The sequence below is a fragment of the Lactuca serriola genome, chromosome 5 (genome assembly GCF_051521515.1).
Source record: "Lactuca serriola cultivar US96UC23 chromosome 5, Lser_US96UC23_V15, whole genome shotgun sequence".
NCBI lineage: Eukaryota > Viridiplantae > Streptophyta > Magnoliopsida > Asterales > Asteraceae > Lactuca > Lactuca serriola.
Genome location: NC_136412.1, coordinates 246,785,976 through 246,802,574, shown reverse-complemented (window position 1 = coordinate 246,802,574; position 16,599 = coordinate 246,785,976). Strand labels below are relative to the sequence as shown.

At 39.9% G+C, this 16,599-nt stretch overlaps 3 protein-coding genes across 3 annotated transcripts; all 3 read right to left on the bottom strand.

The window, feature by feature from the left end:
- Positions 1 to 3,301: 3,301 nt before the first annotated feature.
- Positions 3,302 to 4,213, bottom strand: LOC145050345 (uncharacterized). The gene is made up of 2 exons (XM_078998611.1): positions 4,084 to 4,213; positions 3,302 to 3,975 (listed from the first exon to the last, which is right to left on the bottom strand). Exons 1-2 carry the CDS (start codon positions 4,211 to 4,213, stop codon positions 3,302 to 3,304), a joined length of 804 nt encoding a protein of 267 aa, XP_078854737.1.
- A 59-nt stretch (positions 4,214 to 4,272) lies between these two features.
- LOC145050344 (uncharacterized) lies at positions 4,273 to 5,344 on the bottom strand. The gene is made up of 3 exons (XM_078998610.1): positions 4,957 to 5,344; positions 4,779 to 4,903; positions 4,273 to 4,689 (listed from the first exon to the last, which is right to left on the bottom strand). Exons 1-3 carry the CDS (start codon positions 5,342 to 5,344, stop codon positions 4,273 to 4,275), a joined length of 930 nt encoding a protein of 309 aa, XP_078854736.1.
- A 1,033-nt stretch (positions 5,345 to 6,377) lies between these two features.
- On the bottom strand, positions 6,378 to 8,479 carry LOC145053939 (phospho-2-dehydro-3-deoxyheptonate aldolase 2, chloroplastic-like). The gene is made up of 4 exons (XM_079002063.1): positions 7,868 to 8,479; positions 7,238 to 7,792; positions 6,912 to 7,157; positions 6,378 to 6,768 (listed from the first exon to the last, which is right to left on the bottom strand). The coding sequence occupies exons 1-4, from the start codon at positions 8,333 to 8,335 to the stop codon at positions 6,493 to 6,495; spliced, it is 1,545 nt and encodes a 514-aa protein (XP_078858189.1). The 5' UTR covers positions 8,336 to 8,479; the 3' UTR covers positions 6,378 to 6,492.
- Between the last annotated feature and the right edge of the window lie 8,120 nt (positions 8,480 to 16,599).

The window sequence follows — 16,599 nt, the reverse complement described above, 5'->3', positions numbered from 1 at the left end:
GAAAACGAATTTGATTACATTGAAAATTGAAAATGTATACAAATTTAGGATTTTTAGGTTTACAATTCAAATTGGGAATGATCCATTCCGCGGAGGGTTACGTTAGTCCGTAGAAGATGCTCCGCGGAGTGATGTGTTCCCTCCACGGAATGTTTTAATCGAACAAACCATAACTCCGCGTTGGCTAGAGGTCACTCCGCGGAGTGATGGTTTTTGAACAATTTTTATTTTTCTATAAGTATGTTGCTATTTATCAATTAGTAATGTTTTAAATGAAATAATAATTTTTATTTTTTTTGTTGTGTAGCACGAAGATCTCAATCAAAAAGTGGAGTTAACTTTGAAAGGCGTGGTGGGGACTATGATTAAAAAGTATTTTCCGCGCCTAACATAATCACAACGAGTATTATTCGAAGCTTCCCCCTTTGGAATATTCTTAGGAATGCATATCCCACATGGTGATCCATTACTTGTGCATATGATGATGTTGCACGAAGTAAGGTCTCAACAAATATTTGAAATGAGGAGGTTTATGTTTGATATACAGGGGATTTAGTTGGATTTTGGTGAAACTGAATATATTTTGATTTGTGGTTTAAAAGTTGGTCGTTATGTGGATTTACTCCACGACGAAAAGGGTCAGTCAAATTCACAGCTCCGTGCTCGGTTGTTCCCAGATATTTCTGATTCACGTTTGCGGGTGAAAGATTTAGAAGACTTGAATATGTCCCCGAATTATTCGGCACTACAATATGAAGATGCTGTGATGCTTATCCAGCTTGTTTTTATGTTGAAGGGTCTACATGGACGGGACGTTAAAACGGGCATTCCTGCTGCAGTATACAAGCTTGCTGATAATATAGATGATTGGAACAGGTATTACATTTAAAACAGGCATTCTTGCAGTAGTATGCAATGCATAAATTTTAATTAATAAATTGAAAATTGCAGGTTTGCATGGGGTACGTATTTCTGGAAATATACTTCGTGTATGATGCGTGGAATGTTTGAGAAAATAGAAGAGTTTAGAGAATTCAAGCAGGCGAATCCCGAATCGAAGAAAGGACACAAGTATACCGTTCCTAGTTTTATGCTTCCGTTCAAGGTTACTTTCTAATGCATTTTAATAGTTATCATTGTTTAGTTTTTTATACTATTAAAATTTGAATTTTGTTTTGTATTATATAATAAGTTTGTATCATGACTTTTTTTTTCATAGATATGGATTTTGGAGACGTTCCCAGAGGCAACCAGGTTTTATATACGCACGCCGACAGAATTGCCACGGATGAGGGCGTGGAGAAGTAAAACACCGTTAAATTGGGATCAATGTTGTCGAATAATGAACGTGTTTGTGGTATGGTTTTCATATTAAGAATCATTTATATTTACAAATTTCAATGTATTTTCATGTTAAAGTAACAATCTGATTTTTTCAGCCAAACAACCAACCTATTAATGCTGTGGCAAACCCGGAGGAGCTGATGTTGCCGTTTTATGTTCGTTATGTCAATTGGACTCTTAACCCTGTAGAGTCTCCCCCACGGCAACATAGTCCTGTTCAAAATAGTCCACCTCATGTTGACTCGCCTGCTCGAAGAAGGATGTACAAGTCCGAAATAGAAACATCTAAAACTGAATCTGCCACAAATGCTTCTTCCTCACAACATCTTGAAACAAGTTATATGTCAAACGACACATCAAGATTGGTAAGGAAGAAGAAGACGAGCACAAAGGCATTAGTGAAGCGTCTCATAGGCGTTGTGGCAGACTTAACTTCTAAAGTAGACTGTGCATTATAGAAAAAAGATGTACCAGACACAAATGTTGAACCAGACAGAGGGTTTCAAGAGGAGGAAGAGATGATAAATGAAGAGGAGGAAGAAAAATATCACGATCATACATATTTTGACTATGATGATATCGGGACTCATGGTTTAGAGGGGGAAATTGGGCCTACACCTACGCATGTTGAGCAGTCATCGGACGTGGGTGAAGATCAGACGAAAGAAATGACTCCCATTGGTAGGCCGCAACGAAAGAGGGGTGTTCCATGGTTTCAGCGGACTCCGTTCACAGTGGTACAAAACTCATATTTTAAATTTGATATATTTTTAAAATATTAATGTATTGATTATTATTTAACTTGTTAATTTTTTAGTTGCAATCCACACCAAAAGTGAAGAAAATCACCAAATCAAAGAAAAAAAAGTGGTGAAGAGTCCTGAAAAACCAAATGAAGACATTGTGAATGAAACTTTTGGTTCAAATCATCTCCTGCTCGACAGTATTGAAGCTGCCAGTACGTTGAGTTTTTGGAAAGAATGGAATTCGATCTCTTCCAACCTAATCACTAAGCATAGGCTGCATATGCTCACACTGGATGTCGACTTTTGGTCGAGGTTACTTGCAGTTACTGACGCTGGGTGGTTAATTTCTTCGGTAACATTCGTTAAATATAATTTTTAACTACAATTTATATAAAAAACTGTAACATTTTTATTTTAAAATGTACATCATATTGCGCTATGGGGTACCTTGCTCATGGAAAGACGGCCGACGAACGCAAGGTGGATGATATTCCCTCAAGAACTTACTTTGCAAAAGGGAAAAACATTTTGTCTTAGGAATATCACCAATGGTTTCGGAGTCCATCCCAAATGGAAGGATGTGGATAAGGTTAGTTAAGTTTATTAATTATTTATTTTATATAGGAAATGAATTAATGACTATTAAATTTGTTTTTGATAGCAGGTTGTATTCCCCCTAAACATTCCTCATGCCCATTGGTTTTTGGCATTGCTACATTTAGATACTTGGAAAGTAGACATCTATGATTTAGCACGATGTATGAATCACTTCACAAAGTACTACACTGGTGGAGAATTCAAAAGTTTAGGGGATAGCTGGCAAGGATGTGGAAATGATACCACTTGGGAGGCAAAAGGACCGTATGGAAGATAAAATATGAATTAGGGACGACTACATAACAATGGAGAAAGAAAAGTATCCTATGCACTTCCCTTAAGTTTATTACTGTTGTTGTACGTGTGTAATTCCTTTAAGTTAATTATTGTTGTTGTACGTTTGCTATATATGTTTCTGGTTTGTTGAATGTATTATCTTTGTTTTTTAGTTAGTATTCTAAAACAAAACATAAATTAATATCCTCTAAAACAAAACATAAATTGATAATCATAATATTATCAATCATCTTTAAAATAAACAAACCATTTCAAAGTACACAAATTAATATCCTCTAAAACAAAACATAATTAATAATAAATACACCCTCAATCATTCAAATCAAACGTTGAACAATAGTCTTCTCTCTGCATCCCACTCGTCCAGCGAGTCTCTTGTGTGTCCCGTGCGTCTCTGCCGTCTCTTGCGTCATTTGTGTCCCTTTCCCTTTCCCTTTTGTGTTACTACATGATGGCGCACTATTTGTTCTAGCCTTTTTTGGTTTCATTGGGACCAATGCCGGACAAGTCGTTGCATTATGTGTTGTACTATCACATCTACTACACCTTCTTACTATAGGTTCCTCACCTTGTGAAGGGATACGATTTATGTTTCTTGGTCTACCAGCTTGACGTGTATCCATTATCGGGGGTTTAACAACCATCATCTCAGAAGGAATCTCCCAATCACACGGTTCTGGAAGGGGGTAAACCGGCTCCTCATACGTACTCCGGTACGTTTCCATTTTGTAAGCATCTATAGCCAAATGTCCGAAGTTAGTTTTTTTCAAGTGCTTTAAGACCATTATGACATGACCACAAGGCAACCCAGTTCCTTCCCAATATTTGCATGTACAAGTCTCTTGCCTCAGATCAACTATGTCACCATGTTTGAAATCATGCACTTCATATATTGCATCTGAAAGACCAGAAACGGACCATCCTGTCATACGCTCTTCATTTTTACTAACTACTTTTTCAGCCCACTCGGTTAGCACTGTTGAACGTTTCCCTGTAAAGAATATATATATATATATATATATATATATATATATATATATATATATATATATGATTAAATTATTATTACAGATAATTAAAGTCCAAATTAATTTCATACCTCCATCGATGCGACGTTTGTTACACCATTCCTGAGAAAGACGGCGGAAGAACTCAAGAAGGGGTATTATAGGCATTTTCCTTGCATCTACAGATACAGTGTTCATGGACTCTGCACTGTTGGAGGTCATGTAATCGTACCGTTTCGACGGGGAATATGCTCTAGTCCATTTAGCACGCGGAATTTCACTTAGATACACCACAATTCTTCAAAAACATTTCTTTTGTAAGCTTTCACAAGCCTCCAAAACAACACTTTTGTTTTGTCATTTTTCCCAAACTTGTGTACTATGTTTCCTAGTAGATGAAAAGCACACACGCCATGATGAGCTTGAGGGAAGACATTTTCAATACTAACCCGAATTGCATCGGCCCGATCAGTTACAAAAGTCAATTCTTGACAATCACCAACACATTCATACAAGTTTTCAAGAAACCATGTCCAAGTAAGACCACTCTCTTTTTTGCATATTCCGTGCGCAAGGGGCAGTATCTGGTTGTTCTCATCCATAGCTACTGCATGCAATATGGTTCCCTTAAAATCACCCTTCAAATGCGCACCATCCATAATTATAACTTTACGACAAAAACGTTTGAACGCTCTTATCTGCAATATATAAAAATGGAACACATAAACACTTTATAATTTGTTTAAAAAAAATTTATATTAAATAACAACAAGTTTTTTGTATTTACCGTGCTCCCAATGGCATAAAAACAACACTCGAAACAATCTTCAGAATCTGTTTGAATATACGCCACTGTACCGGGATTATGCCGCTTCAAATTGTGAAAATAAATAGGAAGTTTGGAAAAACATTCTTCAAATTGTGAAAATAAATAGGAAGTTTGGAAAAACATTGGGCCTCCAAACCTTGGAACGAGTTTTTCCCATAATCTCGTGCAATATAGTACCCATCACTTTTTTTATTAGCGTGCTTATGATTAGGGTGTATCTGTAATGACGAACATGTGTGCACGTTGTTGAAAGTCCTGATTTCAAATTCATCACTGGGATCAAGGCGTTTTGCATATAAACGCCAACTACAATTCTCAATTTCACAATATACCTCATAACGATTTTTGTTAGAATTTTTGGTCTTAAACTGAAACTTTTCTCTGGTTGCTTTAAGACTCAAAGCAAAAATTAGTTGTTGTTTGTTATCAAATGTTTGACGAACAAACATATCATCATTTGGACCTAAACTGTGAAATGGTTCGGGTTCAGCAATAGGATCAGGACAATCAGGTATGGGAGGCATACCGTAAAATATGTCTGAAACTTTTTTCCCATGTGTGAACTCATCTTCTGACTATCCTTCATTTGACTCTTCACCGTCTGAGAAAGTTTTGTTAGTCACTCTTCCAAACTCGTATAAATTTTTTTCTTCAACCATATTCAGTGCCAGATTTTCTTCTTCTGGACACTCTTCAACATTATCAGATACAATGTTTTCAACATTGTATGGTACAACTTTCTCAACAGCTTTTGTCTGTTCGACCAATCCCTGAAACACCTCTAAATACAAATGCACAATCTCCTTCGTTTCAGAAATTACATTTCTGAGTTGATGAACATCTGCTTCATCTAAAATATTCATCACATACCCATGAACCGGGTGTTGAAATGACAATGATATATTACTATTGAACACATTAGCCTTACTTTTGACCAAATCAAACAATATTCGACAATCAAAATTTAGCGGAAGCAGTAAACCCAAGTTGTTTAACTTTGGTCTAACGTAGGTGTTAATCCAATTACTTATCTGCTAAAAACCCCCAGTACATAAAATAACAAAACTCATATTTGTTTTTGAAAATCAAATGAAAACGAAAGGTAGTAACCAACCAAAATGGAACTAACATATGAAAAAAAAAAAAAAAAAAAAAAAAAAAAAACTTCTGTATCAAAAAACCCTTCAAAATGTCGTTCCAACCACCAATTCCGCGGAGGAATTACTCTCTCCGCGGAGCTCCGCGTCGACGTCTCCGCGGAAGAAATTATGAGATCCAAACAACTCTCTCCGTGGAGCTTTTATTGTATCCGCAGAGAGCCTATGCGGACTGACCATAATAAAGGATAAAAATTCATTTTTCGACCACTCCACGGAGATGACGTCATTCCGCGGAGGTCCGCGGAGGGTCCTCTGCGGAAAGCATGACTATAACTGGAAAAACCGTTTTTTGTAACTAAATTTATAAAATAAACCCCATTTTTTTTTTTTGCCTATTAGTGGTATTTTCCAAAAAAAAACATTGCTAGATTTTCAAATTAGTAAATAGCGTAAAAAGTAAGAAACAAAAGTACAATGCTAGGAACATTTATCAAAACCCAAGACAATAACTGTTGTATCTCCTCATTAACATATATATAATATAATATTCCTCATTATTTGAAAAAAACTTTCTAAAGAACAAAACCGGCCCCACTGCTACTGGTAATGCCACGTCTGAGGCGTCCCTTCCTGAGGCGTTCTGCAATGATGAACGCAAGCTCAAGAGACTGGGAGGCATTGAGGCGTGGGTCGCAATGGGTGTGGTAACGTGAGCTCAGATCATTGTAAGTGATGGTTCGTGAACCACCAACACATTCAGTCACATTCTGCCCAGTCATCTCTAGATGCACACCACCCGGGTAGCTTCCTTCTTGCTCATGCACATCAAAGAACGCTGTCACCTCCGCCTGCAAAACACTCCACAAGGTGAAATAAACGTTAAATCTAGAAAGTGTTATTCATGTATTTAGCGCTTTCTTTCTAAAACCCATTTGGAGAAGTAAACGGAATGAAGATTGGAAAATGGAAACATGAGAATGAAGAAACATACCCTGATCGCATCAAAAGAACGAGTCTTGAGTCCCACCGGAGCTTTAATGGTGTTACCATGCATCGGGTCACTAACCCAAGTCACAATTTGACCCGCACCACGAACCGCTTTGATAAGATGAGGAAGCTTCACTCTCGTGTTATCAGCCCCCATTCTTGAAATAATCGTAATCCTCCCAGCCTTGTTATCAGGATTCAAGATCTCAATCAACTTCACAAGTTCATTCGGATCCATCTTATCACTCACCTGCATCACAAAAACATCATCTTTTCAACAACAACAAGAAAAAGATATGAAATTTTGACCAAATATATATCTATATATACCTTGATCCCAAGAGGGTTAGCAACACCACGTAAAAACTCAACATGAGCACCATCAAGTTGTCGAGTGCGTTCCCCTACCCAAACCATGTGAGCCGAGCAATCATAATAAAGTCCCGATGTAGAATCCTCCCTCGTGAGTGCTTGTTCATATGGCAAAAGCAAACACTCATGTGAGGTCCAAAACGGTGTCGTAGTCATGATTGGGTGATCGATTGTGAGTCCAGCAGCAGCCATGAATCCCATCGCTTCATCAACTCGGTGAGCCAATTCCCGATACCTATCTCCTTGTTCACTATGCACTGTGAAATCAAGATTCCATTGGTTAACTCTCTGCATAGCGGCATAACCTCCGGTGGCAAAAGCTCTTAAGATGTTAAGCGTCGAGACCGATTGAGTGTAAGCCTGAATCATTCTGTTGGGATCCGGGATTCTTGATTTTTCGTCAAATGAATCGCCGTTTACGTTGTCACCTCTGTAACTTGGTAGCTTCACTCCATCTTTCTCCTCGAAGGAATCTGATCTGGGTTTCGCAAATTGGCCAGCCATTCTCCCGACCTGATTATGAAACCAACAATTAAGAGATTGAATCGAATTAAGAGTAATTGAGGTTTTGATTTTGAGATTTTGTACCTTGATGACGGGCATTTGACCACCGAACATAAGGACGACACCCATCTGTAAGAGGAGTCGGAAAGTATCTCTGATGTTATCGGTTTTGAATTCTTTGAAACTCTCGGCGCAATCACCGCCTTGAAGCAAGAAAGCATCGCCTCGAGCGGCTTCGCCTAACCGCTCCTCCAGTTTCCGAGCCTCGCCGGCGAACACAATTGGAGGGTAAGATTCTAGCGTTTTCAGAACGGATTCCAGTTGTTCTTTGTCGGGGTAATCTGGGATTTGGAGGGCTGGTTTTGATTTCCAACTGTCGGGACTCCATCTCGCCGGGAGCTTTTCGGTGGCACGGACGGCAGAGATCGGTTTCTGTTTGGGAGTTTTAAAAATTGGGACTGATTTGAGAAGTCGGTGGTGGTGGTGGGGTTGTGGTTTGAGGAGGGAGGTGGAGGAGAAAGAGGCCGCTCCGGCGTTACCTATGGTCGTCATGACGGCGATTGTCTACTGAAGTAACGGAATATGATATTGATAGGGTCGTTCGTTGTGGTGGAAGATGGTTACATGCTGCGGACGAATTGCAGGGCCCTATATGGCATTTGCTAATTAGACACGTATCAAAAGACTAGCCACCGATTATTTTTGTCTACCTATGGAAACTTTGTATTTTACTATTTTAATAACACCGTGATCCTTATAAATTTTTATTAAATTAGTTAATATTATTAGCAAACAATTTAAGCATATTTGTATTTGGATGGGACATTGTTAGGGCGATCATATTAACCGAAAATCATAATCAAATTACTCAATATAATCGGACTATTTTAATCGAATATATGGTTTGGTTTTTAATTTTTGTTAACCGGAAAACATATGGTTCGGTTATATTTTTCATCAAAAACCGAACTATTATAAACCAAATTAAACAATAAATATTAATAATGTTTTTAATATAATATAATATTAAATATATGGTAATCATATTGGGAATTGAAAATTTAAAGGGTAACTATTTGGAGTTAGATAGGATAAGTACTATTCTATCAATATAAATATATAAATACAATCGTTCACTTTCTATAACCACAGACTTTGTGTTTTTCAATTTTTATAGAAAATTATTTTATTTTTATATCATCTTGGACCATTTTGATTGACCAATGTTAACCATTAACCAACTAAAATCATTATCCAAAACCAATGTTAACCGCTATCTAATGATTATCGAAATACATGAACCAATTGTAATGTTTAGGAACCAAACCATCTCATACATACCTTTAAACAATATCATATGAGGCTACAAGTAAATGAAAGCAGTGATAGCAATAAAAGGTTTTTGGTCCTCTTCATTACCTTGTATATATTTAACACTAATCAAATCAATTAGAATTTTGTTAAATCAACATCTTTTAGTCTTTTTATATTTAATTTTCCGGTGAGGGTTGTGACGGATTAAAGGGTCTCGACGAAGAAGACTTGGTGGTGGAAAAGGGGAGATGAAGTGGGGTGTGGGGATGTTAGATGATGAAATTCCACCTTGTATATATTCGGCCCATCTCTCTCTCTCTCTCCCCCCCCCCCCCCCCACACACACACACACACACATATCGGTGACCGAATGGATGATGAAATTCCACCTCTCAACAGAAAAATCATTCATTTCCTCCGAGCAATCGCTTCTCTTGAAGAGGATAACAATTTACCCTTTCCCGATTCTGTTGTTAATGTCATTGTTCATGTCTTCCCCGAGGTTGAAGAATCAGACGAAAATAACAATAATCATCATGAAGATGATGACGATAAGAATCGTAGTCGAGGAAATTGAGATCGTGAAGGATCGGATGATGAAAACGAAGAAGACGAATAGGAGAAGTTGCGTCAGAGACAAAGGAGTCATCTTCTCTGACTTTGTCTCCACTACCATGGGTTAATCGTCAGCCGTCATGATAGGTTCTCGATTGGGTGGAGCTTTTTTACAACTCCAAGACCAATCAGTCACATTCGGTCAACAACGTCTTGAATTTGACGATGGTTACTGTAACGCCTATTTTCTCGTATGTATTTAAAATCATAATTTATTCACTTTCATTGAGGAACTCGACGAGTTGGGATCCCCAGACTCGTCGAGTAAGAATAATTCGAGACGCGGGTTAAGAAACCTACTCGACGAGTTGAGATGCCTCAACTCGACGAGTAGGCTGGCAGAATGAAACCCTAATTTTCAGGGTTTTGCACCCTATTTAAAGGCCTTAATGTTTCATTGTGACCTCCCTCATCGTCCCCTCAGTCCATAGAAAACCCTAATCGTTCCTCTTTCTCCATTTTGAGTGTGTGAGAGTCTACAGAGTGTTCTTTGGTGCTTTCTTTGAAGGAGTGTGAAGTTGGCGGTGCAAAGTTGAAGGGAGAAGATCTAGATCCGGGATTTTCAGTGTTGTTACAACCATTTGGAGGTATAAAGTCGATACCTTGACTGTTTATTTGCTAGATCTCTTCTTTGAGAAGTTTATGGCCTTTAGTAGCTTGTTTTGGTGTCATTTATGGATTTGAACATGTTATGAAGTTATGACTTTAGATCTAGACATTTCATAGCCTATTGAGACTTAGAGTTGCCAGCTTTATCAAGTCTTGGTCCTCCGTATAAAGCTTAGTTTTAGTGTTTTTAGCCTCTTGATACCATGCATGGACGTAAAGTTAGCAACTTTACTTGGTATCTCAGCCCATGGGGACCAGATCTATGGTTTGGAGGCATTAGACTCACTTGGAAGTGACTGAATGAGTTAAGTGATGAGATTAAAACTTAATCTAGAAGATCGATTAGATCTTAAACAGGTAAATAAATATTAAACAGCAAGAACGAATGCAAAATAAAGAACAACTCAAGGATTAATCAAACGTGTCGAATGATTATAAATAAACCCTCAGAAGAGCTCGATCAAGAACATCAACTGTAGAGGGTTGGAGGTTTACAAGAACGATAAAAGAAATCTGAAAATACTATTGTAATCGTTACTTCTAAAATCCTTAACCTAATATGCATGCAAGCATATCTTTATATAGTAAACCTAATAAACTCACGGTTGGACAGGCCCAAAACCGGAGTACAAAATAAATGGACTAACAGCCGAGCCCAATGACGCAATCTTCAAACGAGTCTTCAACTCAACAATCTCCCCCTTTGCGTCAATTGGAGCGAGATCTTCACTTGTTACTTGGGCCAGCAGCAGCAGCAAGTACCTTCTTCTTCACAGTCTGAAACAGACGAGAGACAAGAGCAAGTATCGTCTGTCTGAATCTGATGTACCACTAGATCATATCATTGAAATATTTGACATCATCTGCTGCATTCTCTTTACACAGTTGGATGATCGACATCACATGCCCAAGACAAGCAGTGGTATAAAGATGTTTATCCGCTAAAGCAAAGAGGCATTTCTGTCCTTCTGCTCTAGTGAACATGACCGTATTACGCTTCGGGTCGATCTTGCCCATTTTCATTTGATTGAGATCACTGGCCGATCCCACAGGAGCTATCTTCGGTTTCTTCTTGAAGATTGTGGCTATCTCCTGATCCATTAGGGCAACTTCCATGATGTAACAAACAATCATCCTCTTGAGATGGTCTATAATTAGACCATATTCAGCTTCATTCGTCAAAAGGATGTTGTGCAAAACGATCCAATCATGAGGGTTTAGGTTCGGTAGATCTGCCAATGATATAAGATGTTCGGTTCTAGCAGACCCTCTTATCACCCTGAACCGAACGTTGATGAATCTTCCTTCGGTATAAGGCTTTAAGACCCGAACGTTCACGATCTTCTGAGCGCTCCATGTTTGGTATTGTGGTTGAGCGGCCTTCAGATAGAACTCGATAAGCTCCCTATCGACCTCAGAGTTCGGATGAGGGACTTCATAAATATTGGAGAAGGCGTGGAAGATAAACGCCTTTCGAGTCAACGGCATATCGAATTGCAAATCGACAGAATTATTGCAGTCGAAGGAGATCACCGGTTCGAGCCATAGGATGCTAGGAGTATCTATGGCCTCCTTAATCATTCTCTCCCGAGTCCAAGCAGGGAAAAGAGTTTTCCTGCTCTCGAGGAGATCGTGGGCTTCTTTCTTCTTGCGTTCGGCTTCTTCAGCCTCTCGCGCCACACGATTGATATCATCTTTCACATTGCGACTGTTTTTGCGTTTAAGCAAGTCAGCAATGGTTTCTTTATCATCTTCTTCTTCTTCCTCAGCTATGTTCTTTCCTTTGTCCTTCACACCCGAACCCGAAGTTTGACCAGTCGGAGGTGGTTCGGTTGTGTGAGCAGCTGTTGAGGAAGGAGATGGTTTCGATCCGGACTTCTTCCCTTCTCCCCCTTGTTTCGGATTGGACACGAAACTAGGTAAGCCTTCGATTTTGCTGAGAAGGTCCAGGGCAGGAGCAAGTTTTTCAGCAAGGGTTCGCCTCACCGAATGATTGAGAATGGGATCGTGTGCTTCCAGGATGTTAGATAGGGCAGCGTGTACATCCAAAACACAAGTTTTTATAACCTCCCGTTCGGATCGAAGAGCTTCAATCTGTTGCTGAGAGTTTGAAAGCTGAGTGCTCTTAACCTTGAGGGCGGTGGTTTTGCTTGCTAAAACGTCCATTAATGAGTTTTCAGCTGCGAGATCCTCGTGAAGCTTAGCGAGGCGCTCATTAATGGAGGCACGAAGGGCCAAGTTGTCATCGCTGATGGATTGGCGAAGGTTAGCGAATGACTGTAACTCCGTTGAGACGAACGTGGCCAATTGCTGAACGATTGGTTCCAACGTTGTCTTGGTAGAATCAGCACTCTCCTGCAAGGACTTCAACAGGGAAGAGGCATCTGAGAATAGTTTATCGACTTTTGCGATCGCTGCCTCACCGGCTTTTGTGGAGGCGTCAATGGCGGCTGTGGCTGAAGCAACAGAATCATGTTGAGTCCTGGAGAAGGCATCAACAATCTTCTGAAGAGCAGCTTCAGAGAGAGAGGACTGAGTGTTGGTGGATGACGCAAGAAGTAAGTCAACCTTCTCGTTTAGCTCCTTTAGATGCTTCTTTGTTACTGGAGCATCGTCCTCATCATCACTTAGAACCTGAAACGGACTAAAGTAGACCGAATCGAAGGTCATATTTTCACCGCCAAGGAAGGGGTTGTCTCCATCAGAGGCATGATCTGGAGATGGAGGGGGTGGGGAAGCTGGGGGTGTTGTGGTGTGGGTAGGTTCAGGTTGAGTGTTGGTTGGGGTAGTTTCGGGTGGTGTTTGAGTGTGGGTAGGTTCGGTTGAGTGCCGGGTTTCGGTTTGAGGTGGTTCGGTTACAGGTGGTGTTTCGGTTGCACTGGTATGAACCCCCGTATCAGATACGTTGGTTGTTACCTTTGCAATTGTTGTCGTTGAATCCGTGAAAAAGGGTGGTGGTATAGGGATAGAGGTTTTAGGAATGGTGGTAGTGGGGTTTATGGTCGGAATGGAAGTAGGGATTGTTTGAGGAGGTGAGGGAATTGGTGAGACATGAATTTCCACGTCTGGGGTAGGTGATCGGGGTGGGGTGTTGCCTCTGGGAGGGGTTTCGCCTCTTTGAGAGCCGTCCGAACCCGAACTCTCGCCTTCTGAGTCACTCAAAGAGGAAGCGATAATAAGCTTTCGCTTCGGTTGAGTCTTCCTTCTCTTCGGTTGCGGGGACTTTGCAAGTTTGGTTGGTTTCCTCTTCCTGGGAGAAGGACCTTTAAGAGCTTTGGTCACTTGCTTCCCTTTTTCTGCCTTTTTGCCCCTATGAACAGGCTTGTCAGCGTCATGGATTGACTTGAGCATCTCCTGTGTAAGTACCCTAGGACCAGACGCCTTGAACTCTTTAATGGTCCTGATGATCCTGCTGTCAGAGGGAACATCGCCATACATTGTCTCCGGAATAGAGCCAACGAAAGAAAAATTGGATGCATTAGAGACGATGATCTTCGTGGTATGAAAAGTACCGATCGAAGACATCGATGCACCAGCAGCAGTGGGAATATCGAATTTGTTCATCGCCCATTTGGTGATGATTGTCCAGAACCGGGCATACGACACCTCAGAATGTCATGAAGAGGAAGAAAGGCTCTGGATGAGTTGCTGCCAGAGAACCAACCCATAGTCAAGATTTACGCCATTGTAGACGCCGCACAAAATCGACAAGAACAGTCGACTTGAACCATCGGACCCGGAGCTCCGTTCAGATAAGCCCTTGAAGAGGACTGTAAACATGTCGTTCCACTGTGGCAGCAAGCAGGATTTCTTGAACTTCGCGACGGAGGTGAGGACCTCCGTGTACCCCATGTTATAAAACATGTTGTAAAGCATCCCAACCGGAATCGTCTCCGGATTAATTCTTGAAGGGTCAGCATCCAACCCTAGCAGTGTACCAAAGCGTTGTCGAGAAATGGAGGTCTTGTGATCAGCAACCTCGAAGAACACCCTTTCGACGGCTTTGTCATAGTGTGCAGTCGAATACACCTGCGATAGAATCTCCATGGGCACAGACTCAACTCTGGAAAGTGCTGGAGCGATCTGGGAGTACTTCAGGCACTCGATGATCGGAGCCATATAGGAATCGTACAACTGAGGAGTGAGATCAATCACCAAGCATTGTTGAGTACGTATGGGAAGGATGTGTGAGGTAGCATGGACTGAGGATGATTCTGCCATTGTTGAAGGTAGAAGAAGAAGATGAACAGTGAAGCTTTTGGGAGTTTTTTGCTCTCTTGGAAATTCCGGATGCAGTAAAGAGGTAAATGGGAGGATAGACTGCCTTTTATAGTGGGTGAAAGGAGAGAGAAAAATCGTTTCAAATCTTCTATGGAAATACGAAAAGGTTTCCGGAATGACAGATGCGTGACAGTTAAGGCATGCGATGATCACGTAGGAGAGAGAGTGTCAGATTCCTAGGATCACGCCACCCAACAAGCGCCGTTTCAGAACATACCGTTTCAAATCCTCACGCGCCTTTAAGTGCCAGAGAGGTGTTGCTTGAAATTCGCACACGCGTCGTAAAAGTATGGGCGTTCCAAATTCACCCGCGTCCCCTTTTTACCGTCATTTGAAATTCAATCCTTTTAACTCCCGCCTGAGTCAGCAACCCTTCGTCTTATCTTTTAAATAGCATCTTTTGAATTAACTTCCCACGTGGATGATTTTTTACCACAACTTGATAATTAACCACCAAAGCAATAAAACAGCCTGTAATTATTAGTAACGGAATTTTGGAAAATCAAAGATTTTCGTGCGAAGAGTGTAAAAAGAAAAGAAATAAAGCAACTCTTTATAGGAATGACTGTGATGTCAACAATGACACGAAACAAATGATCCCGGGCACGAATCTCTTCCTTCAAGATCAAGAGAGACCTCAAAGTGTTAGTGTGGTTTCCCGTTGAATGACGATCAAACATTTATTAATAAATGTTGAAAGGTTTCTTTTAATAAGGCTACTTAAGGGTGGCTTTCGCTTTGATTCAACAATTCTAATCTTGAAATAAGATAGAAAGGGAACAAAGTACTTGTGAGACTGGTGTAGTCTGTTGAACAAGTAGGTAGGAATTAATGTTAAATTGGCTTGGAAAATATAAAATCTCAGAAAAAAAAAATTAAAACCTGGATCCCAAGGGAAGAAATGTTATGGTGTTTAACAATTTCATAGGAATCACACAAAAATAAATTTGAGATTTCAATAGGATACATCCGTCAATTCGTTGGTGAAAACTTGAGCAAATTTATTGTTCACCGTCAATTCAGATTTGGTGTTGAATTTTGGGTTTCACTCAGCTCGTAGTTGCACGAAACTGAGATCATAAACACAGTTGTTGTGTAACCATAAACCTCAGTGGTAATTTCTGAGAGTCTCAAGGGTTACGTTGATGAAATGAATGTAATGGAGAAATGTAATGGAGATGGTGTAAGAAACTAAAGTACCTCCGCTGCAAAAATAAGGACCAAGCAGAAAATTCTTATCTCATGTGAGAAAAGAGTGAGGTAGCTCACGATTAGAATAAATGGGATAGCCTAATTGGGAAGACAAGGTTTGTTTATACCAAGTCATTAAGGCTATTATTCAGAATCTTATGAGGCTTGGGACACATACAGCAGCATGCTTCTAGGGACACTTAAGTAATCCAACAATTTTATCCCCATAAACGAACGAACACATAAATTAATAAGTAAAAAAAAATTGGAAAGAGTAAGTAAAAAAAAACTTTGGAAAAATTTGAAGAACCGAACCCGAGCGTTCGGTTGGTTTCGGTTTGAGAAAATTTTGAAAAACCGAACCCGAGCGTTCGGTTGGTTTCGGTTTTGGAAAATTTTAGAAAACCAATGAATTGAGACATGCAATCAGAATATACTTTTAACAATAAGACAAACAACTTTGTACAAGAAATATACAACCAAGAAAACTACCTTTATGGTGATGAGCGAGTTAGATAATTTAACCGAACCTGAACGTTCGGTCAATTTCGCTTCTTACTTTTGAGGTTGAGAGGTAGTTTAAGGTACTGACTCTGATTCCATCATACCTAGCCCTTGTAAAATTCTGTTGAATGATGCTTCAGGAAGAGCTTTGGTAAAGACGTCAGCCAGTTGATCAGTGGTTCGAACAAAGTGTACTTCAACGTTTCCATCTTCCACATGATCTTTGATGAAGTGATACCTCAGTGCTATGTGTTTGGTTTTAGAGTGTTGCACTGGGTTATGACAGATCCTAATTGCACTTT

Bases quoted from the DNA above. Each gene is read 5' to 3' on its own strand.
- LOC145050345 (XM_078998611.1), bottom strand. From the start codon at position 4,213: ATGACCTCCAACAGTGCAGAGTCCATGAACACTGTATCTGTAGATGCA. The intron at 3,976-4,083 runs GTATGAAATTAA...TATTCTTTACAG, and splicing joins CAAACGTCGCATCGATGGAG to GGAAACGTTCAACAGTGCTA.
- LOC145050344 (XM_078998610.1), bottom strand. From the start codon at position 5,344: ATGCCTCCCATACCTGATTGTCCTGATCCTATTGCTGAACCCGAACCA. The intron at 4,904-4,956 runs GTTTGGAGGCCC...CACAATTTGAAG, and splicing joins TGGGAAAAACTCGTTCCAAG to AATGTTTTTCCAAACTTCCT. The intron at 4,690-4,778 runs GTAAATACAAAA...TATATATTGCAG, and splicing joins TTTATGCCATTGGGAGCACG to ATAAGAGCGTTCAAACGTTT.
- LOC145053939 (XM_079002063.1), bottom strand. From the start codon at position 8,335: ATGACGACCATAGGTAACGCCGGAGCGGCCTCTTTCTCCTCCACCTCC. The intron at 7,793-7,867 runs GTACAAAATCTC...TTTCATAATCAG, and splicing joins GTCAAATGCCCGTCATCAAG to GTCGGGAGAATGGCTGGCCA. The intron at 6,769-6,911 runs GTATGTTTCTTC...AGTGTTTTGCAG, and splicing joins GTTCTTTTGATGCGATCAGG to GCGGAGGTGACAGCGTTCTT.